Source organism: Lytechinus pictus, chromosome 19 (assembly GCF_037042905.1).
Source record: "Lytechinus pictus isolate F3 Inbred chromosome 19, Lp3.0, whole genome shotgun sequence".
Taxonomy (NCBI): domain Eukaryota; kingdom Metazoa; phylum Echinodermata; class Echinoidea; order Temnopleuroida; family Toxopneustidae; genus Lytechinus; species Lytechinus pictus.
Window position 1 is genome coordinate 8,058,305 of NC_087263.1, and position 24,916 is coordinate 8,083,220.

General features: G+C 37.4%; 1 protein-coding gene across 1 annotated transcript; it reads left to right on the plus strand.

Moving 5' to 3' along the window:
- Positions 1-2,617: 2,617 nt before the first annotated feature.
- LOC129282674 (scavenger receptor cysteine-rich domain superfamily protein-like) lies at positions 2,618-24,916 on the plus strand. The gene is made up of 8 exons (XM_064113765.1): positions 2,618-2,803; positions 12,546-12,869; positions 15,968-16,285; positions 17,801-18,133; positions 19,366-19,689; positions 20,119-20,249; positions 20,630-20,849; positions 22,112-24,916. The coding sequence occupies exons 1-8, from the start codon at positions 2,794-2,796 to the stop codon at positions 22,192-22,194; spliced, it is 1,743 nt and encodes a 580-aa protein (XP_063969835.1). The 5' UTR covers positions 2,618-2,793; the 3' UTR covers positions 22,195-24,916.

The window sequence follows — 24,916 nt, forward strand, 5'->3', positions numbered from 1 at the left end:
CGGAACAACCAAAATACAGAGACTGAAGCTTTTGGTCTATAAGCTCAGCTGCATTTGCACGTATGTTCTGCGGATATCTTCGGTGCGGACTTTTGGATCGCGCGCCCAGCTGATTATGTAAACAAACGTAGACGTAGACTCTTCACTAGTCGCTTTGTGGCTATTTTTCCGGAAAATGCCTTCGCCAGGGTGTAAAACGGAAACGCGCGAGCTGCGCAGCCGACACATGCACGCATGCGCAGGACGTTGGATTACGATGCAAACCTCGTGAGTACACGCAGAGGGGAGTTTCCGCTCTCCGACGTACGGATTGTTCAAGAGCACACAAGATGTAACTTAACAGGCCTTTCAAATGACAAAGTACGGCCTGGAAGTCCACGTCAAAAATTGGTGAACCGTAACAGTAGTTTCGTCGACGGTTCGTCGACATAGACTATGTGGTCGTTTTTTGTCATGAAGGGCATTTGACGAAACATTTTCTCGAGTCTGTTTCTTTTTACCCTCGATCCGTACGCGTATTTTTTTATTTACACTACTGTTCCGCCACAATATTGAAAACCCCCACAAAAACGGATCGCGCATGAGACTAACACGTTGACCACTCGTTTCGTCGTGCACATCTCCTTGATATCGTTCACAATAACTAAGTCGTACAAAAAAAAATTATTTCAATATATGAATAAGATATATAGCTTTTTAAAAGCGTTTAGTTTGTTGGAACCTAATCCGCTTGCATTTCATATTAATTCCTACATGTGTAGGAATCGTATGAACATTTTCTTCGCAGTTAATTATGGCACCTCCAGATGAAGAGTTTAGTTGCAAAAGGGGTTAGGTCAACTTTGGACCATTCCAAGAAAAAACATGTTTTTTATTCTCACTTATTGCAATATTCTTATGAGAAACTAAATTGTCATGATGTACTACCCTAGCTTGTGAACATAAAATCGGGTATAAAAGAAATCTACCTTTCTTCAATTTTTTCTATATATTTAAAAAAAAATTATCATTGTGGACCTAACCCCTTTTGCAAGTAAACTGAAATTAATCCAATCTCTTTTGATTAAAAAAGTTATTTTTCTTTTCAACTTTCATTCACGCTTTCATTTGAATTTATAATTTTCTTTGGTATCATCAGAGTGATTTCTAATAAGAAAGTTATGATTTTTTTTAATGAAATGAATATCACTAGGCAATTGCCAACTTGCTGACATCATAGGTGCACTACTAACCATTTTTTTTTTTCATTACAAAATTTTATTTTTTCCGAAATTTTTATTTCCTCAAAACTTTTACCAGGTTATCTTGATGACGGATATGTTTTTTTATGTTTCCATATTATTACAGACTATATAGTTCTCTTTAACAACCTTGAAAATATGAATTTATGGTTAAGTATTTATAATAATAATATTGAGTGATTAAAGGTATAACAATATAGTCAAGCTCAATATTTTGAGTTCATTAGATATTCTAAAAAGGCCTACATAGCAATATGAAAATGTAAACTTGATTCGAGTTCAGTAAAAAAAATCATGTGATTGGTCATATAATGAATTTTTGCAGTATAAATACACTTGTAAACAAAATAAATGGTTAGTAGTGCATCCAGCACTTCATAAATTCGGCAATTTGTCTTCATATCTTTCTTTCTGTTGTCCAATTTTCCTCAAACGTTTTTTGTTTTGTATAGTTCATCTGATTTTTCTGCTTGGGTAGATTCTCCTTTTAAGCATTCTCCCGAGGCGTCTTGCTAAAGGCCCATTTCTTTTTTCTTCACAATATATATATTTTTTCCAAATCAATCTCCTTAATTGTATCTCATCTCACCCTTTCTCTCTATCATTAATTCGCACTCCCCACCCGGCCCTTTCCATTCTCTTTTCATCTCTCAGTCCGATTTATCACGGCTACTAATGAACTTAGTCGTGCACTACCAAGCATTGCTGCAAATGTATACTCTGTGATATTTCAGGTTGAGGAAACCTCGAAACAAGTCAATGCAGAAGGCCTATACTATAGGAAAAATACCATAAAAAACGACCAGTGCGCATAACAACTGCTGCACCCACACATTCTTTCAGCACTTAATTGGATCAACGTCTCTTCGTCACTAGACAATATTCATTTTCAATACAAAATCACATATCAGCTCTGCTACAAAGTCAAATGGTTTTTGGAACCCTTTTCCGTAGTATCAACAATAACCTTTAGAAAATATTGTGGTAACAGGATGACTTCAGGTGGTTTTGGATATACATAAATGAGAACTTAAAGGCAAAGACTAACGTTGTAGACATGTTATTTAAAAAAAATCAAGTGAAAGATGAAATATGTATATGAATGCCTTTCTATCAACCTAAAAACTCTGAAACCAACAAAAAAATCGAAAGAAATGCTTTTGATAGGTTATAATTGAAGATTTTGTATAATTTCTATCGTGCCGATAATAATTCAAAACAGTTGCAACGGCCGAGTTCAAAAAAACGTTGTCTGCCTCCCTCTGTGATAAGAGACCGTGTAGGTCTGCCAATCAAACTCGCAGTTCCATCCATATATGGGCATGCATGATACATGCGATTGCTCTGTGCCTGTGTGAATCAACTGCAGCACATGCAGTCAACATGGATTACGCAACTATACTACCACGTTTATACCGGCCATACAGCGGATGCGCTGTACGTGTACATAGAGTCTACGTGTGATGCACTATACGGTAGTTGGTTCTTTGGTTTGCCGCAGTGTTTTGTGCTCAACTCGAAAAGTAAAAAGTTAGACGAAAAAAAAACCGAAATGGACGAAGGTAGGGAGAAGAAAAGTGTCGCACAGATACTTACAATAATGCACTTCAGAGATAACCTTCCTTATGTAAGCATGGCTTTCCAAAAGCCGCATGTTTCGCACTTTTGGACTGATAGGTATGCAAATTAGGGATGCACATAATCCCTCCAATCCCCTAACCCTACCATACGCGCCGCGTTTCGGAGGGGGGGGGGGGGGGGGTTGCCACTGTTTTTACAATATAGGCCTACTACAATCGGCAATCTGGCTTTATTTGTCGATCGAACGAAATCGTGAAACAATTATATTTCTTCAAAAGTATATTTACAAGTTATGTTATAATTTCGGCCTCTGTTACAGCATTGTTTCCCTATAGGCCTATATATTTTTGTGATTTTTGTTCTGTAAACATTCATGATATAACTGCCTGATACTTGCAATCTGCAATTGTAATGCGTTTTTTAAAGGGGTACTTAAATCTGAAATTAATATGATTTGAACACATAAAGGAAAATCAGAAAAACAAAACAGTGAACATCTGATCAAAATCGGCCCGGGCAAGGGATAACATAGTTACGACATTTTAAAGATTACATTATCTGGTGAAACATATCTTCATAAATATTCAATGGGCAACTGATGTCATATCCTCACTCATTTATTTTTTATTTTATTACCTGGTTTATTCACCTTTTTTCCTCCAAGAACTAAAAAAAAATGGATTGTCAACTGATTTAGTAGGCCATCATAAGAAAAGAGCAAGTGGGGATCTGACACCATGAGACCACCTAATCAGGGGGGATCCAGCCTTCGCCGATAGGGGGGGGGGCAGGATTTTTTTTCCAGCCATATTTTCCCCGATCGGCCGCTCGAAGATGATTTTTGTTTTATTCCCCCGGGGGGGCCACTTACATTGACGAGTGGATACCAGGCGCGACCAAGAAAACACGTAAAAAGGATGTCTTTTTCAAGATAGGGCACGTTACGTACGTAACGTGATAAGGGTGTCAAAAACAAAAAAATAATGAAAAAAGGGTATCTATTTCGCTAGGAAAGCTACGTGTTTAGGGTCACATTTGCGGGGATGATAAAACAAAATTAAAATGTTGTATAAAGGATGTCCTTTTTGCCCCAACACTACGTGTTTAGAGTCCGATTTGCGCGAGGTGAGGAAGGTGGGACCTTACTAAACCAAATGGTGTGTAAATTAGGTAAAACCAACGACCGACGGACCCGTGACACAACAATAAAATATACTTGTTTAGGGGTTCATTTCAAGGAATACTTGCCAAGAGTATAGTTTTGTTTCCAATACTTGTTAAGGGTAGGGTTTCAGACGCCAATACTTGTTAAGGGGTGCATTTTCAGAACATGGAAAATACGTGTTTAGGGTGCTTTTCGAGACCCCGTGGTCGCGCATGGTATCCACTCGTCAATGGAAGTGGCCCCCCGGGTTTATTCCTTTGAAGGGGTAGTCCTCATAGTAACTTCCTAGCTTTATTCTTAAATAAATCAACATGAATATACACTATCATAATCCTTATTCGTATAATGCGAGCGCGAAGCGCGAGCAAAAATTCTTTTTTATAATTTTAATGTATTTTTTCTAAAATTTGAACATTCTGGGCAATGTTTGTTATCTTGAAAAAGAAGTATTTGCAACTAAATAATTACTACGAACTCGAAGTGCGAGCAGAAATGAACTGATGGAAACGGTATCTGTAACATACTTCTTGCAGTTAGCCATGAAGACGTTACATTTTTCAACAATTAAATAATGCGAGCTGACATTTTTTTACATTTTGACCTAAAGAATAGAAATTCTAAGCACTTTTTGAAACTTGAAAAGAATAGGTATATATATATATAAACATTTGATGCGAGCGCGTAGTGCGAGTGGAAAATTTCGAGATTTAGACCTACAAACGAGACACTCTATTCATGTTTTGTAAATCATGAAAAGGATGAGTAATTTGGGGTCTTCCTTACATTAATAATGCGAGCGCAAAACGCAGGCAGAAAATTTTTATACACGTTTTGAACTGATTGAAAAGGTACCCGTTAAGGACTGCTTGCACTTATAGCCATGAAGACCTTAAATATTTCAACAATCAAATAATGCGAGCGCGAAGCGCGAGCTGAAAATTTTTGACATTTCTACACAAAGAATTTAAAATTTTTGTAATCAGTTCTATCAATTTTTGTAATCTTGAACAGGATAGCTATATAACTAAACAATTGATGCGAGCGCGAAGCGCGAGCGAAAAAAATCGAGACTTAGACCTAAAATCGGGACACTCTGCTCATGTTTTGTAAATCATGAAAAGGATGAGTAATAGGGGATCTTCCTACATTAATGATGCGAGCGCAAAGCGCGAGCATACAATTTTTATATTGTGCTCTGAAACTGGATAATGATTTACATATAGAGAACAAGTTGAGTATCTGAATAAACATGCGCGCGCGTTTCAGATTTAGCCCGAGGCATTCTAAATACATTTTTTATCATGAAAATCAAAGCGAGCGCGAAGCGCGAGCTTAAACTATTTCATATTTCCGATCTGAAAAAGTCAATTTCAGCTCTATATTTCAAGCAGTTTGAAGGAAAATTGTGAGGTGGATATGGCTCGAACTTAATAAAGAGCTGATATTTTTCATTATCATTACTTCAAGTTTTGACATTGGACCGGGACATCCTTAGGACCTATCATCATATGAAAATGATGACTATCTTCATATTCCTCTTGCTAAGCGCAAGATGAAACAAAAGAGACAGTGTAATTATTAAATCTTATTTATTAATGCCTAATGAGAGTGAGAAATCTGATGATATTATGGCCTGAAAACTGGACATTTCAAGCACTTTTGTAATTAGGAATACGATACATCAGTTAATCTATTTTTAACCATTAATGCGAGCGCAAAGCGCGAGCCAAAATTTTTGATAAACTGTATTGAAAAGAGGATTTTAAGTAGTTTGTTGTATAATAAAATATTGAGACATACATAACTCGCCAATCAAAATGCGAGCATTTATCGCTATCTGATACGTTTTGACAATTAGACCTGAAAAAGGGATATTTTGAAAACTAAATTGAATACACGAAAATGATAGGTACCTGATAAATCAAAATTTGCGAGCGCGCAGCGCGAGCCGAAATTTTAATATTCAGACCATAAAACTTTCATTTTTAAAGAGCACTTTTTAAAAATTGATTTGGAAACCACACAAAATAATGAAAGTTCGATTTCCGAGGTGAAATATATATTGACTTCCAAACTTGATATTTAAGCTCCATATTGAAAGAGATATGTAAATCACCTAACAGGGAATGCGAGCGCGAAGCGCGATCGAAAATTTTAGTGACATGAAAGATTATTTTTATTTTCCAAGTCTTCCCCTCATCTTATTTTATTCACTCGTCTTCCTTCTCTTCTTTTTTTCCCTCTCTTTTTTTTCTTTCTTTCCTTTTTTTCTTCTTTTTTGCTCCGCCAATAGGGGGGGGGGGGGCGGCCCCCCCCTGGATCCGCCTATGCCTAATGAATATTCATGACGACTAGTTTCACAAAATATTGCTAAACTTTCAAATTTAATAATTTTGCTGTTATCAGAATTTCATAAAATTTTAGTGAATTCTACTTTAGACATTTTCAGCCCGGTGTAACGTCTGCGGCCATAAAACTAATTTCTATATCTGGTCGTAGCCGCGTTTTCCTCCTTTTGACAAGCTCTTTTTGGCACAAAGCATATAAAGCCTTTTTTGGAATATATGGTTTCATAAATTCGTTCAGTGACGGGGTCTGGTCATTAGGTGATGTAAGAATTTTCTCCTTTAAAAATAAATATGTTCGACAACTCTTCGGTTGTGAAATCGATATATTATAGGCTAGGCCTGTAAATCATGTCAAGTGCGCTGGGCAAGATTATGCCTACCTGAAAGGTCAAGTCCACCCCAGAAAAAAAAAGTTTGATAGAGAAAATCAAACAAACAAAAATAACGCTGAAAACTTCATCAAAATCGGATGTAAAATAAGAAAGTTATGACATTTTAAAGTTTCGCTGATTTAAAAAAAAACAGTTATATGCTCAATACTATGATATGCAAAATAAGAGTCAATGATGTCACTCACTAATTATTTTTGTTTTGATTTTATTGCTTGAATTATATATCATTTCAGCTTTTACAGATTTGAAAATTAGGACCCTATATTGTCTGAACCAGATAATGTTAAAACAATTTAATTATACATCTTCGGGTAGGAATGCAACTTTATTTCACATGACAATGGGGAGAAAATGAGAATATTTCATATTTCATAATAATAAAGTACAAAAAAATAGTGATTGGGTTATGTCATCAGTCATCCCATTTGCATGCCAACTAAGATGTGCATATAACTGTTTTGTGAAATTTAGCGAAACTTTAAAATGTCATAATATTCTTATTTTAGCTCCGATTTTGATGAAATTTTCAGTGGTATGCTAATTGTTTGATTTTTCTCTTTCTATTCAATTAGCTTTTTGTTTGGGTGGACTTGTTCTTGAACGGTGCATGCATGGCTCAGGGGAAGTTGTGCAATGAATTCAGAAAAAAAATCAGTGGCTACATGATCCATGACGGGGGCGCAATGCCGCTCCATTCCGGGCCCCCTGCATAGGTAATTTGCACACTTGGGATACTTACATTTACAATTTTGAGGGTGTTGTACGTTGTTATAGGGGTGCATGGGCATGGGCAGGATGTGCCCCCTTGATCCGCCAGTGATTCGTAAGCTCCCACCACAATATAATAAATCACACACAAACCAGAATAGGGGTACAAAATTTAATCAACATTATAGGCCTACACGATTCATAAAATGAAAGATGTAATCCAAGGCTATAATGAATACTATTGTAGACTTATAAGTATTTTTCCTGTAAGCCCATGAATATATATCAACTTGAAATGGATCAGTTAAAACTACCGCGTCTTGTCTTAGTATAAGCGAAAAAAAAAATTATAAGCATAAAACAAAGTCATAATTACAAACATTACAACTGTTTGGACAATAAAAGGCCTATAGGCATAGGCTACAAACTATAACAGTCCCGTTGAGTATCTTGATGTTGTTGAAACAAATTCAATTGCAAATTTTACACTACGTTCTAACATGCAGGGGCCGCGGAACCGAGGTGGCGTCATCATCAGCCCCCCTTTTTCCAAAACCGTGTACACTGATACGTAAAAATAACCATATGATTGTAATTTTTAGCCGATGATGGTCAGCCCCCACAAGTTGTCTCAGCTAGCCACCCCCCCCCCCCCACTTTGAAAAACGTTCCGCGGCCCCTGGTACTTTGATTGTTGCAAAAATACTTGGGGGATTAAACTTTAAACAATCATTTCGGTCTTATTATAAGCTACAAACCCATAAAACAAAACAAACATAATCATGAAAACAAAGTCATAATTATAAAAAAGTGCTGTTTGTTTTAAATAAATTTACAGTTGCGATACTAGAAATGACCATTACCGTTTGTAATTTTGAAGAATAATACTCGGGAGCAAACCAAGGAACTCACATACCTACAAACTATAACAGAGTCCCGTTGAGTATCGTGATGATGTTGAAACAGATTCAATTGCAAATTGACTACGTTCTAGCATGCAGGGGCCGCGGAACCGAGGTGGCTCATCATCAGCCCCCCCCCCCTTTCCAAAACCGTGTACAAATACGTAAAAATGACCATATGATTGTGATTTTCAGCCGATGATGGTCAGCCCCCCCCCCCCACTTTGAAAAACGTTCCGCGGCCCCTGTTACTTTGATTGTTGCAAAAATACTTGGGGGATTTAAAATTCAAACAATCATTTTGTCTTATTATAAGCTACAAACCCCAGGCGCGTAGAAGAGAAAAAGAGAGGGGAAAAGGAAAAGCGAAGGTAGGAAAGGGAAGAAGGGTAGCTTCGTGGGTTTTTTCTTTTTATTCTTTTTTTTTCTCAAAAGAGAAACTCCTTCATTCTTGCTCTAAATTTATATATGAATTTTGCTTCCGCGCTGCGCGCGGTTAAATTACAATATTGCAGTTCTCCATTGTTTCCCCCACCCTATCTTTAACCCTATTTTTCCACCTCAGCTATATGTGTTTTTTGCCAGTTAAAGTTCAAATGTATACATTAGGACATCGACTTAGAGTAAGGTTAGGCCGAAGTATATGAAGTTATCTTTTTTTTTAATTGATCGCGCAACTTCTGGTCGGGTCGGCTCCAGGCGGTAAAAATCTTTATATCAATTTCTGCCGTCACCTCCATATAGGCAACTTCTCCTGCTTTTCAGCTCATTATTAAACAACCATAATTTTGGGGCAAACAGGTTCCTAATTTAAAAAGAGGAAAGTATAAAATTCGTGTCGTATTAAATAAAAAAGAGTACAATATTTTTTATCGAATTCTATTAAACTTCATGTCATTTCCCTGCACATTCATCTCCTGTCCTTTTTTGCGCCCTCAGTATGAAATTTTGAATGACACTTAAGTTTCTTTATCATTCAAAATGAAGCGCTTCAGGATAAGTCAAAGAAATTATACATCATCCTTTTTGTCTCACCTGCATAGCAGAGTGAGACTATAGGCGCCGCTTTTCCGACGGCGGCGGCGGCGGCGGCGTCAACACCAAATCTTAACCTGAGGTTAAGTTTTTGAAATGTCATCATAACTTAGAAAATATATGGACCTAGTTCATGAAACTTATACATAAGGTTAATCAAGTATCACTGAACATCCTGCATGAGTTTCACGTCACATGACCAAGGTCAAAGGTCATTTAGGGTCAATGAACTTTGGCCGAATTGGGGGTATCTGTTGAATTACCATCATAACTTTGAAAGTTTATGGATCTGATTCATGAAACTTGGACATAATAGTAATCAAGTATCACTGAACATCCTGTGCGAGTTTCAGGTCACATGATCAAGGTCAAAGGTCATGTAAGGTCAAAGAACTTTGGCCACGTTGGGGGTATTTGTTGAATTGCCATCATATCTCTATAAGTGTATTGGTCTAGTTCATAAAACGTGGAAATAAGAGTAACCAAGTATCACTGAACATCTTGTGCGAGTTATAGTAGTTTTCAAAATCAGCACTGCTGCTATATTGAATCGCGTGATGCAGGTGAGACGGCCAGAGGCATTCCACTTGTTTATATAATTTCAATAAATCACAGAAGTTTCAAGTTTTTGCGCACTTAGTCTATTTTCCTTGTAATGAAGCTCAATAATCTTACAAAATCAATTGAATTAGAGCCTATGGGGTATTAGAGATATGCATTTGATGAAACGTCCGCCCTTTGAAATTTCAGAGTTTCATTGCTCTGCGCGGGGAGGAATATCGTCCTCCGGCATATACACTTCTTACTGTCGCTAAATTGTTTGTAATCAAATCTGATCTTTCCAAGGGAAGTATTCAATATATCTTAGAGAATACCCTTTTCTCGGGACCCTTTTCTTTGCAAGAAAAATTGATAAAACGCTTTAGCTTCCGCGCTTCGCGCGGGGTTATTATTATTTTAATTTCCGCCGTGGTATTCCTTTTTTTGTGCGTTCACAATCACTTTTGAAAACAAGGTTCAAAATCACAATATAGTCAACTGAATTGGAGCTGATATAGGTATAGAGACAAGAGAGACGGCTCCTTTTCATTTTAATTTATGAAACACCGAAAGCTTCGCGCTTCGCGAGGGAGGGGGAAACTCCCCCTCCCTGCACCCACCCCCTAGGGAGCGCGCTTCGCGCGCTCTGTAAGTGTTGGCACGCTTCGCGTGCATTTATACCGCCCCCTCCAAAATGAAATCCTGGCTACGCGGTTGACAAACCCATAAACAAAACAAACATAATCATGATGGTCTTATTATAAGTTACAAACCCATAAAACATGCAAACATAATCATGAAAACAAAGTCATAATTATTAACAAGTGCTGTTTGTTTTACATAAATTTACAGTTGCGATACTAAAAAATGACCGTTACCGTTTGTAACAATTTTGGAGCAAACCAAGGAACTCACACACCCCTCCCCCCCCCCTCATCAGTTTGAGTATTGCCAAACACAGAGTAGATAGCAATTACGATAGGCCTACATGGAGCAGGGATATGCGTATGCTTGGTTCGAACATGCAGGCATCAATCCAAGTGGTGTTGGGATTTCTAAAAATAGTCACTAGACTGGCCTTTGACCTCTTACGACCACATGAGACCGTATCATAAACACAATCAGCGCTCGCAATCAGTGCGAGGACATGGCGGCAGTGGAAACGTGGGGATTCTTTGTAAACACAGACACGCTGAGCGGCCAAACTGCAATGGCACCTCGCAAACGCCGATGTGTTTATGGGAACGTACTTCCTAGAAGCAAAACACTTGTTCCTCGTCGCTCGTTGCCCCGCCTCCACACATCAGAGCACCAATCAACGATCATCTATGAGCATTGCACACTCTCATCGGAAGAGGGCGCTACTAATAAATACATGGCACAATTTTGAAATGCAACGAACTTTCTGTCACAACGGACTCCTGCAACTGAAAGAGGGTCACTTATATTTCATATTTTTATAAATATATCCAATGATTTTTGTGATGTGAGATTTTCATGACGGCATTTTAATATTGTAACTGTTATACCCATACTATTTTCAGGTATCAACATTGATTTTTTTTTAAACAGGGAGCGATGTTATATTTTGCCTTTAACCCATATCTCACGCGAGAACGATCAGGGCGAGAGCTTTGCTTGAGGTTCCATGAGCCTAATTACAACAGGAGGGCTAAAGATATTCGTTCGACCCAATCCATTCCATTTTTTTTTTCAATTTGATATTGCTGATTGACAAAAGTGTATGAATATGATTGAAAATCTAACACTGATTCTAAAAATGGTAACTACTGAACTTCCTTTGCTCAAATTGGGAAGATATAATAAAATTACTTTGGAACTTTTTTTTTGTTTTGGCTGGCGGAAGAATTAGGGCTATTTTACTGTTTCAGTTGATAAATTTGATCCCATCATAGTTATCTTCATAAATTACGATTTATTTTTAAAATGAGCTGGCTACGATACCTTTCTCTGGTCAGATATGGAATGTCAGATATATATCCTATCCAATGGTAGTAAACATTCGACCCTCTAATTTCGCGTTTATTTTTTATGAATTTTTCAAAAGTGCCAATTAACACACAAGTCTATCATGTCTATGGGGGAATGTTTTACGCGCGTGACGCCTTGAGCGCACAGATTAGACTTGCCCGCGACCCGTTTTTTCTTACTTCTGGGAATTTTGGCGGAGCAGTGGTTTAACAAAAAAAATACGCGATCCGTACGTTGCTGGAGCGAAATACCCCAATAGCTTAGCGCGTTATAAAATATGTTCAGAGGTTCAAATATGCAGCGGTCTATATATGTAAGAACCAACAACTTGGCCGCCTTCGATCGACAAAGTATCGATATCTTAGGAGGGGGGATGCATTTACGTATTGCAGTGCAGCTCATATTGTTTTTTTTTGGGTTAGTGTAGCACAGTTCAATCGTAATGTTAAATCCATCCCCATCTTACGCATATCCAAAAAAAACCCTAGTTAACATTTGCAATCAAACATGGGAGATCAGTATGGGGAGAAATATACTACCCAAATATCAAATTGGAATGCAATATGTGCTTTAACAAAAATATATATTTTTAATCATTATAAATATATTTACATTGTGTTATTTTCTCTCCGCCATGTCAGCGGTGATCATAGCTCCAACCAGCTTGCAACAATACGCAGGTATACCTTACGTATACTACGGCCGCACGTGGGGGACTTTCTGCCTGGAGAACTTTGACATCAACGCAGCTCTTGTTTTCTGTAAAAACCTTGGGTATCAAGATGTGGCTTATATTACCAGTAGTGATAATGGGCCAGCGGAGCCAATACCCACGATCATTAATACAGTCAGCTGTACCGGGGACGAGGAGTATTTCACAGAATGTCCTCAGATTGAATGGGCGTACCAAGGACAATGCACTCGGGAGCGCAATCCCATTGTCGTCTGTCAGATAGGAGAAAAATGTAAGTCCATGTCCGCCCTTTTAGCTATACACACCCGTATACATCCACTCCCTCTGTCACACACACACACACACACACACACACATATATATATATATATATATATATAAGTTTCAAATAATGATGTCTATATTTTGATGTTAAAAGATGCTCTGTCTTATCTTTCAAATGCCATTTTGAAAATTGAGTTTCGTTCATGCTTGAGCGAACACGAAACGTTTTTGTCAGGGGTTCTAAAAAAAGGCTTGCGCCAAATGGCATAAAATATTGATCATCAGACTTCATGCTAATTGTGTATTTTTCATGTTCTGTTGGAAATAAATCTGAATCTAGTCAACAAACCTCCTTTTAATCTTTTCATTATCTTTGCAAAAAATTTTGAATTCTAATCATTTTGAAATCTATTCATTTACTTGAATTGTTCTGTTGTTGTTTTTCCAATATGGTATCTTTCAGCGGTGATTTTTTTTTCAAAAGCTAAAAAAATTGACCCAAGTAATAGGAGAGCTTGTTAGTTAATCAAATATTTGTATTATGTGCTGCAAAGGCTATGGTGTCTTTTAGTTTGAAAGTCATGAATCCTTATGTTAGAATTAACATTGTCCTGTCAAGCACACAATTTAACTTGTTAAAGAAATTAATGTCCCCTTGACAATAGGATTCATGTCTTTCAAAGGCACCATAAACTTTGTTGCACATAAAGGATATTTCACAAGCTTTCCTCATTAATAAAGGAAATCTCATTGGTTAGGTTGACAATAATTTTTTTTTTCTTATCGAAGAATATTCAATGCTATAAGATAGCATATTTAAATAAAACAAGGTTGTTTGTGAACCACGAGTCTAACCTGATTTCGCGATGATTAAAATATGCAATATAATTTGTTGATCCCTAGATGACCTTTGACCCCATCATCTTCATGAATACACATGTAGTATTACCCAAGGATCATATTTACCAAGTATGAACATAATTGGTGCAGAAATAAAGAAATAAGAGCAAGTTGAACAAAAACTTTTAAAAAGGACGGACATGACCACATATCATTTGACCTTTTGACCCCTAGATGACCTTCGACCTCAACATCCCTTGAACACATTTGTGGTATCACTCAAGGATCATATTCACCAAGTATGAATATGATTGATGCAGAAATTAAGAAATGGGAGCGAGTAAAATGAAAACTAGTAAGAAATCTGATGTTCAATATTGTCTAATTTGATGCCATTTGGCGCAAGCCTTTTTTTGAACCCTTGACATAAACGTTTTTTGTTCGCTCAAGCATGAACAAAACTCATTTTTAAAAATGGCATTTGAAAGATAAGACTTCAGAGCATCTATTAACATCAATATAAAGACGTCATAATTTGAAACAAAATTCGACTTTTCAAAACTGTCCCATTTTTTTATACGCACTGTATATATACATCTCAGAGCAATAGCTTTGATCCAGCTGAGGCATGGCGGCTTGTCATTGTTCAAAACCAACCTTCACCCGACAAAGGAAATTATAATTGGTATGGTGTCGAAAATCTGTCTATCTGACGGTCAATCGGATCGGGGTCGCCCTAGCCACTAACCCGTCTCTGTGGTCTAGTGGTTAAGGCACCGGCGTTCAAAGCTGTGGGCCCGGGTTCGATTCCCGGCAGGGACATTTTTTCGGCATCACCAATTTTTCCAAAGGGTAGATAGCTCTGGGGAACCTTGATTTAAGCTACGCCTACCTTTGTTCTCTTCATACATTTCTTTAAAATATATATATATACATATATACATGAAGAGCTCACCTGCGAAAGGGGTTAGGTCAATTTTTCATCAAATTTGATTTAGTTTTGTCTCAATGTATATAATTTTTAGTAGCTCTATAAGATGATACCAAAGAAAAGTTGAAATTCCCATTAAAAATTGAATTAAAATGGCAAATTAAATCCCCTTTTTTTCAAAAGGGGTTAGGTCCATTTCAGTTTGGTTGCAAAAGGGGTTCGGTCCACACATAATTTTTTTGGAAAAGAATATTTAAAAGAATATAAAGACAGATAGATTTCTTTTATACCAGATTTTGTGTTCTCATGGTAGGGTATCAGGAAAATTTAGTTTCGCATAAGAATTTTGTAATATGGGAGAATTAAAAAAAAATGTTTTTCTTGGAGTGGACCCTTTTGCAACCAAACTCTTCTGAAGACCTCATTTTTTCAAATAGGGTTAGGTCCATTTTTCATAAATTTTATGGTTAACTGTCTCAAAACCTGTAAGTTTTTAGTCGCTCTGATGATTCCAAAGAAATTTCGAAATTCAAATAAAATCGTAATTAAGATTGACAAAGAAAAATAACTTTGATTCATTTCAGTTTGCGTGCAAAAGGGGTTAGGTCCGCAATGATATTTTTTTAAATAATAAATAGAAACAAATTCAAAATAGGTAGATTTTTTTAATACCCAATTTGAAGCTCACATGATAGGGTAGTACAGCATGACAATTTAGTTTCTAATAAGAATATTGCAGTAAGTGAAAATAAAAAAACATGTTTTTCTCGGAATGGTCTAAAGTGGACCTAACCCCTTTTGCAACTAAACTCTTCATATATATATATATATATATATATATATATATATATATATATATATATATATATATATATATATAATGACTTTACGAAACTATGTATGGATGTATGTATAATATATATCGTCGGCCTAGTACCAAAAGAGCCTAAACCCAATTTTGGGGTGATTTGAGTTATTTGTGTCATCGTGTACGTCTTGACATACTTTTTAAAATGATGTCCTTAATTTTTGAAAATTTGTTAAAATTATGTAGATAATTATGAATTCCATAAGCCCTAAACGAGTATCCCGGCTTATCCGTCTGCCAAAAGGGCTTTGAATAGGGTGACATTGAACACAAGGGTATTACCATACATAATGCATTACAATAGACCTTTTGGCACGATTATATTCATCGCGCCTCATTCATATTTCTTTAGGCCAAAAGTCACTATTGGGTGCGCACACTGTTATTACGAAGACACGTGCCAGTTGATGTCTCATGCCAAAAGGGCACAATTAAAATAACGCATGCATATTTTCAAATTGTTTAGCGACGTCTATTGTGCAAACAATACCTGGCTTTCCTGAATATGGTCGGGTAGAAGTAACAATAACTGAGCACCGATTTCGAGGAACCATCTGCAATGACACGATGACTCAAGCTGTGGCCGACGTGGTCTGCCGGGACGCAGGTTTTTTACGAGGAGCGCGAAGGTTCTTTACCATAGGAGAAGGGCAGACTTGGTACATTTTTGAAAACGTAAGCTGCACTGGGGATGAAGACAGTTTTACCGATTGCAGGAGCCATCTGGTCTCAGTTCATGAATCGAACTGCAATCACAATCAAGACATGGGAGTCGAATGTTTTGGTAAGCCTGTTTCTTTACTTCGAAATCCGGGCATAGATATGGTAAAAGAATAAAATTATCCCGTTGAAACGATTTTTCTCGTTTTTGCGACATAGTAATTATGTCGCTCTTAAACCATAGTGTCTTGTTAAAACGAGGTAACTCATTTCAACGAGATAAAAAAATAGTTTTATCATTTCCTATCCCGAGCTCCGTACAATACATTGCCATAATCTGCACAAATATCTTCTTTTATCCATTAACTGTTTTTATTCATTTATTTTGTAAAATTATTTTTGAAGGGGAGCGAGGATCGTTGAAATGTACGAAAGCATACTGATAAAAGCGAAGGAGTAAATCGACATAAAAAAAAACAAACTATTTAAAAAATTAAACCAAAAATGGTCTATAGTGCTAACTTTTTGTGGACTTTTATGAAAACATGCATTAGACTTCGATTGATCTTGTGTGTGTGTTTCAGGAGAATGCACAAATACATTTGAGTCTTGTAATTTGGCCGTCATGATCTCATTTATCATTAAAAACAAAGGTGCATGGTAATGTGTGTTTGCGGTTACATATACTAAAAATATAATAATCATCCATCCAGGCTCTGCATAGTATTACCCAGGCTTTAGCACGGCTACCCTGAATTTATTGGTCGATGGGAATCATGAGTTTACTAAATGAGACGGTTTGAAATGAGATGAGGAATCGATTTGGACCGGGGACGCCCCCGCTCGACAAATAAAATGTAAGAAAATGTTACCAGAAGCAGGTCATTACGTATCCCTAACACAGGGGCCGTGGAAGCGGGGGGGGGGGGGGGGGACTCGGGGCTTTAGCCCCCTCCCCCCCCCCATTTTTTTCCAAAACCATGTACAAAAACGTAAAAATGACCATATGATTGTGATTTTTTACATGGTCAGCCTCCCCACTTTTGGCTCAGCCCCCCACTTTGAAAACCGATCCGCGGCCCCTGTAACACATAATTACACGCATCCACCAACGTTCCCACATCCGCACGCCCACCCACACACAGTGTCGAGGAGTGATCTATTTAACACGTCCCCATGTTTTGCATCATCTGAATGGATGAAATTTGGAGGATAACACTGGTGTCACTAGGTTATCATTGACAATTGCCCTTATCATATATACTTGATTTCATTTCGTTTATGATACAATGAAGGGCTTGTCTGACTTCTTTGTGTGCGTAGCTTTAATAACAACATGGCTGCATAAACACGAACAAATTATAGTGCTCTAGGTTGACAGTATAGTATTTTCATTTTCTTTGAAGATGGAAAAAAGGTCAGCACAAAGAAGTAATTAATATTAGCCCAACATCATGCTCAGTGTTTGTACATCGATACATAGGCTATAGTCACACTGACATTTTCCGATTCAAAACCGATTGTTCGTGTGTCAAAACATGGACCTACTAGCATAACGCAGTCGATTAGGTTGGGCAGGGTTCGATTTCACCGTTGTGACTGTCGTACAGTATCTCTCTGTGAATTTTCTCATCTACAGCAAATGACAATGATCTGATTTTCCTACTGAGTGGGGCAGGGTCGTATGAGGGCGCTGTTGCTTATCGAGAACGGGATCGACGGGCGTTACTTTGTGACGGAAGTTGGACCAACCGAGAAGCAAGTGTGGTGTGTCGCATGATCGGGTATGAAAGTGGAACTGTCGCCAGAGTGATCGGTGTGATACCAGATACTTTCGATGACGTCTTCCAGTGGGACGTCGTGTGTGCTGGCGATGAGGAACGACTGGAAGACTGTACGGTGACCAAGAGAGAGACACCTACAACATGTGCTCCTGGAAACATTGCTCAAATCAGATGCGGACCAAATGAGAGTAAGTAATCTCATTGTAGTTACCATCGTCTTTATCCGGGGGGGGGGGGGCAGTCCCTCTTATTTTGGGAATAAATGTATGCTAAAACGTCTAATGTGTTGTGGCTCTGTGGACTTTGAACCACAAGGTCTAGGGTTCAAATCCCACCACAGCACTAGCGTCCTTTGGCAAGGCGTTTATCTACATTTGCCACTCTCGACCCAGTGAATGGGTACCCGGTAGGAAGGAATTCCTTGAATGCTCGATGCGCCCGATCAGGGTAGCCGTGCTAAAGCCAGGGTAATAGTTTGCAGCGCTTAGAAACATAAGCGCTATATAAATGTTGCATATTACTATTATTATTATTATTCTAAAAGCTTCATCTGATGCGTCATCACCTGATCAACCGCCTTTCACCTATTATATATTGACCCCCCCCCCTCCCTCCCCTTCAAAACCGTTCCGCAGCCCCTGATATGTATGGATGTCTTTCCTTCTATTACTCAGTGTTGTTGTGAAGGCATGATTAGGAATTTTACGCAGCTACAACAGGAATGGATTCAGGAACACAATAAATGTACTGAAAATGCCTGTTAAATGACAATGAACAGTTGCAAGGTCTTTGTCGAGAATTGGTGAACCGGAACAGCAGTTTCGTCCCTAAGTTTGGAGCAGACGAAGGATTTAAAATGTGTCGTTTGTCCAGGATCCAAGACAAAACTGCTGTCTACATTTACAAATGTTTTAAACAGAGACTTATCGGTTGTTCATTGTCACGAGGAGCATTTGATAATGAATGTTCTATGTTCTTGAATAGGTTTTACGTCTTGGTGCGCAAACTCCCTGTCGCTCTATGTTGCTGTAAAGGTAAACTGCCGATTCATATACTGCCAACTCGTCCACTCATCACATGGTCTACCTTTATTTAGTCTAATGCTATTCCGTCCATCAACATTTCACCTAACAACCATTTGGTCCGATAATCACTTCGTCTAATAACCATTTAGTCTAATGCCCATTTTATTTTCATTCATTTCACCCAATTAACACTTATCCAATTAGACCAATTGGTTTATGAACTAAATGGCCATTGGACCAACTGGTTATTAGACGAAATGGTGAGTGGTGAAATGGCAATTGGACGATGTGGAGAGTGGACGAATTGATGATAGACCAATTGATAGTAGACGAGTTGGTAATTAGACGAATTGACATTAGACCAATTAGATTTTCTCTATTTCCTTAAAACCAAGATGGAAACCTTCGGATAACCGGAAGTGGCTATACTGAACAAGGACGGGTAGAGATCTATCAAGATGGACAGTGGGCCCATGTCTGGCTGCTTTCGATCTTCATGGATAAACGTTTCTACGACAGAATTTGCATTGACCTGGGATATGAAAAGTCGGTTTACCAATACTTAGGAATAGGACAGATGCCTTTTGAAGCAGGATCTGGTACCGCGGGACGTATGTGTGAGTATGTACCGTCAACCGGACGTGTCCACTGTCAAGCTCTTACAAATCAGACAGGAGGCGGGGAGGAATCACAAGTTGGCGTCGTTTGTAAGCCATTTGGTGAGCTTTATAATATTCGTATGTCCTTTCCAACGAACATAGAGGGCAGCAACACTATGCAGTCAGAGTAGTGTAAAGTGTTACTGCCCTCTGCGTTCGTAGGTAGTTATTTTAATAATTGTAAAAAAAATAAAATAGGGTGGTGCTTGATAAGGGCTTTACGTAAAGAAGGGAGAACATAACAAGAATGAAAAAATCTCCAGAAAAAAAACGAAAAATAACATTAATCAGACTCCTGATCTAAACCTCTTGACACCGCCAGACTATTATTATGTATCTGCATTTGTAAACGTTCGACGTGTATATACTAATTTTACTTATCAGAAGACTTTCAGTTATAGTGGAAAACAAATTATTTCACGAACACAAACGCAATGATTCATAGACCCCGTAAATAAGTTTATATTATTCTTTGGTCTCTCTTTACAGATATTGTGGCATACCATCCCATAAGACTAGTTGACATGAAAACAGATGAGGTCAATAACAAATCGGGCTATGTAGAGATGTATCATGATGGCCAATGGCGTGGTATTTGTGAGAACATTCTTCATTCTGATGTGAGTTTAACGAAGGGTATCCCCTTCAGAAGTTCCCCCATCAATTATCATGAGACATTTTGCCAATCAAATAACCAATTACAATCAGACAATGGTACTTGTAGTTGTGTCATTATTTTCCTTTTCTAACCCGATACGATTTCTATGGCAGATAATTATTTACACATTCAAAGCGTTGATAACAATATTATTAACAATAATAATGATCATGATGATAAAAATAATAATATTAATACTAATAATAATGATAACAACGACATCAATAATAATAATAATAGAAACCCGATTGTGATTACTACTGCACCGAAAAATAACTCAATGTCCGACTCAACCTATATGAATTTAAAAAAACATTCTTCTGAACTTGACTCTTTATCCAGCTCGTATGTTCTGAGTTTGGTCATGCGGACCGCTCCCACGCCGCTGCTATTGATACATCGGTGATTGCTGACGGAAGTTCAGAGCTCTCCTCAGTCTGGTTCAGTTTTACAGAAACAACTTTTTGTGATACACTCTATGGATGTCGGCACAGCGCTTGGGGACACCCCCTCAGTGATTGTAACAAGCTGGCGGTTCAATGCGTCGAAGTGGAAGGGAGAGGTAAGAAATATGAAAATAATCAAAAAAATATTTGTTTCCAGACCGGAGGTGTTCTTACATAAAGGAGCTTAATTTGTACAATAGATTGGAAGATTCTCTCTCTTTCTCTCTCCCTCTCTTTTGAATACCCAATACCAAAGCTTAATGTGTATTACCTGTCAAAATGCCCCCAGCCCCGAATGCCATTTCATCAAAAGTGACATTCTGAACGACTGGTGATCCTATCTTCTGGTAAATTATATTCACCATTAGATTTTCATTATTATTTAGCGCGTAAGAAAGGTTCACCAGTCGTTCGTAACGTCGCTCTTAACTTACGAACAGCATTATTAAACATCCACCCGGTCTGGATGAACGCATAAGTGGAGTTCGACCCTCTGGACTGCTTTATGATAATATGGCCAATATGCGTCCGCCATGCACGCTTCAGACGCGACTTTTCGCAACGCCACGCAGAAAGAACTCAAGAACACAGCAAATATATTGAAAATGCAAGTCAAATCACGATGAACAGCTGAGAGGTCTTTCTCAAAGGTTTGTGAAACGGAACACCAGATCGTCGTAAGTTTCGGAACCGACGAAAAAGTGCAAGTATACATCATTTGTCCAGAGGCCAGGAAAAACTGTTGTTTTGATTCACTAACTTTCGACAAAGAATCCATTGTCATGAATGGCACTTGACAATACATTCTCTATGTTCCCGAATCCGTCGTGAGACCGAAAACTCCCTATTGTCTTCCTCATCAAACGTAGGCCTATGGCTGACCTTCCACGTGATAGCATCAGACTCGTAAGGGCAAATGCAAAACATGCAGCCCCTGCCTAGAAGAGTTTTAGGCTGAGATTTACATTTCTATAAACCTAACACTCAGCCACACCCATTATACACGCATACCGCGGAGCCGCAATGACCATTGTTGATTGTCCATCGTGTATCAAAATCCATACCATGCCCATCGGCCCATATCACAAATACACATTCTTTATGTTGGGACGTTCCTACAAAAAAAATAACATGTTCAAAACTACCCCTAATGATGGAAATTCAGACGTATAAGTGAAGTAGCCATATTCGAAATGAAATTTTACAGTTACGAGATTGATAACAATATACATATTCGAGATTAACGTGATTAATTGAATATACACTGGGCTTTAATAAATGGGTCCATTTCTTTATACTTTGATTTAATTGACCCTATAAACGTGTATTATTGACATGTATTTTCTTCCCTTTGTTTATTTCTTAATTACTGCATTAGCTTCGTCTTTGGAAAGCCTGACTCTTTCTGTCATCCTCCTCGCGGTTGCAATTGCAGTCGACCTCGGCTTCATCCACGTGTAAAAGTTCAGGCCTTATGCATTTGACGTCATAATCTCATAGCGCCCTCGCTGAGAGGATATAGGAATACGCGTAAACGGAGTTGTCAGAGATACGCCAGTGCAGATCACCAAACACACGCAAGGCAAAGGACCTGACCGTTAAGATGGCGCGAAGACGTCAATGCATAATGTCTAGTTCATCTAAGTATTTCGGATTTTACTTTCACGTGCCTCTTTGACAAGTTTAAAGGAGGATTGTAACTAATTCAAAACTCATTAGAGTAAAAACATACATGTATATAAAAAAGGAGGGTTGTTGGGGGTACGTACGCATCTTTATGGTAGGGCTAAGTAGGCTTTAGGAATATAGTTTTAAAGGATTTTCAATTGAACGAATCGCACTTACAAAACTATATTCATGTGAAAAGGAGAAAAGAAGTTTAGGGAAGTACCGCGATCATGACTACGATTCCGGTCACTTTGGCTGGAATCATGCTGGCGTCAGCGGGATCTGATTAAATCTGACTAAATACAGCCAGGGGAGCGTTCATGAAATGACTTGTCGGACGTTTTATCCGACGAGTCCCATTTTATCCGACAATTAACATAATAACCGTGCTTCTAAGTCAATCAAAAGAAAGAAAAATTTTGCATTTCTGACAAGTTGTCGGACAAATTATGTTGATGAAACGCTCTAAAGATCACGCAAACGCAAGCATGTTTTTAATCAAAATAAACAGAATTGGGAGTCCACAAAAACAGAAATATGCTTATTGAAAAACATATATTAGCTTGACTAGTCAAAATGGTCTAAATCTGGTCAAATTGACTCGATTCTAGTAAACATGATCCGATTCTATCACAATTACTACTTCATTATAGAGAAAATTACAAAATCCTACAATGTATAGCCTACTTCATCATTTCATTGTTTTGGGTGTGAGAGAAGGATGATGTGGTAGGGGCGGGTTTTAGTCTATAACGTCTAAGCCTCTAACATGTCTAAGGAGTAACATAGAAAATAATTAAAAGAGAGGGCTTTTGTAATTATGGGGCATTAATATCAATTAATTTAACCAAAATAAAAACAACACATATAGCATGTGTAGATATTGTTTACTAGAAGGGCATTACTACCATTAAGTTGTGTCAAATTACTTTGAAAATCAACTTGAATGTATTAATGTTGTATTCCTGTTCATTTCTATATAGGGATGCTAATAATTTACCAGTTATTGTAAATAGTAGGCATGTGATGATTTCATGTCATGTATGACTAAAAATTTAAGTTCTTGAAATAAAAATTATCAAATATTACAAATATATATATATTTTTTTAAAGGATGTTTTATTGTATTCTCCCAAATCAAAATACACATTCACATTCCATAAGCAAGTTGTACAAACTATTTGAAACATGATGATAAATTATACAATAAATCCATAACAAGTATAATTATACAAATTATACATCAAATTTCAAAGATACTGGAAATTAATACTAATGCGTTTTAGCAATTACAAAATGAAATATTAACAAGATGTATGAAATGATAAGAGAGAAAAAAAAAGAAAGATAAAAAGTGATGTTCTACATCCCATTCCCCCGTCCCCGGGTAAGGAGTACCCTTCCCTTTATGCCTATACTCTACATGGAAGGGACTCCAATTCTCCGTATTGTTTTTTGTTTTTTCTGTGTTTTTGTTTATTTTGTTTTGTTTTGTGGTTTTGTCTCTCGTTGTATATATACCTTTGCCTGACTCTCCCAATATATTCTTTTAATTAAGATTTTCCCATTTCCTTAAATAAAGAGACATCTTACCTCTACCTAGCGCCAGCCTTCTTTCTTCCCATTCTTCTTCTTTAAATTTCCTTTTAATTTCATCCATGGTTATAAGTGCACCCTTTTCCCTCCCTTTGAAGATTAAAAATTTAACAAAGATTACAAAATGATTGACTACACGTTCCTTTCCTTCGTCCTTTAATTCTACACCTACAAGAATTTCCTCCCAGCTTAAATTACCCGTAGAAATAAAACCAAACATCTCCTTACAATTATCCCAAACCAAACAAGCATATTCACATTCCAAAAATAGATGGCGATATGTTTCTTCCTCTTTTTTACAATAACAACAAAGATTATTTTGTGAGATTTTAAAACGGAACAAGTGATGATTTGTATAAGCAATGCCGTGCAACATTTTAAACTAAAACTCTCTTAATATACTGTTCAGAGTACATTGTCTTGGTCTCTTAAAAACGTGTTCAATCTTTTCATAAGAAAAACTACATTTGTTTTTTAACTTTCGAAAACATCAGGTATTGCGAAGTTACATTTCATAAAATTTGCATAAACGTTTTTGGATACTAACTCCTCTATTGACAAAATTCTTTTTCCAGATATAAATTATATTTCTTCCCTAAGAGAAGCCTCTTTGCTATCTATTTTCATATTTCGTTTCCAGCTGACTGGAATAGTTTCATAAATATAAAGTGCCTATTCGATGTTACATGTATTATGGACGTATAATTCTTGCTAAAATCTTTCAATTTATCGCATGAAGAATTGTTATTCTTCTTATTTTCTCTCTTCGAAGCCCTCACAGTGTTGGGAACTCTTTGTAGGAAGTCCTATTAAACTACAAGTTCTTGCTTTTGGGGGCTCCCTAACCAATTTTACTTTGTTGTATGTTCTGTTGTATTGTATCTCGAATACTGACTATCATTGTCTATTCCCCCCCAAA

Bases quoted from the DNA above. Each gene is read 5' to 3' on its own strand.
- LOC129282674 (XM_064113765.1), top strand. The intron at 16,286-17,800 runs GTAAGCCTGTTT...TCTCATCTACAG, and splicing joins CATGGGAGTCGAATGTTTTG to CAAATGACAATGATCTGATT. The intron at 18,134-19,365 runs GTAAGTAATCTC...CTTAAAACCAAG, and splicing joins CAGATGCGGACCAAATGAGA to ATGGAAACCTTCGGATAACC.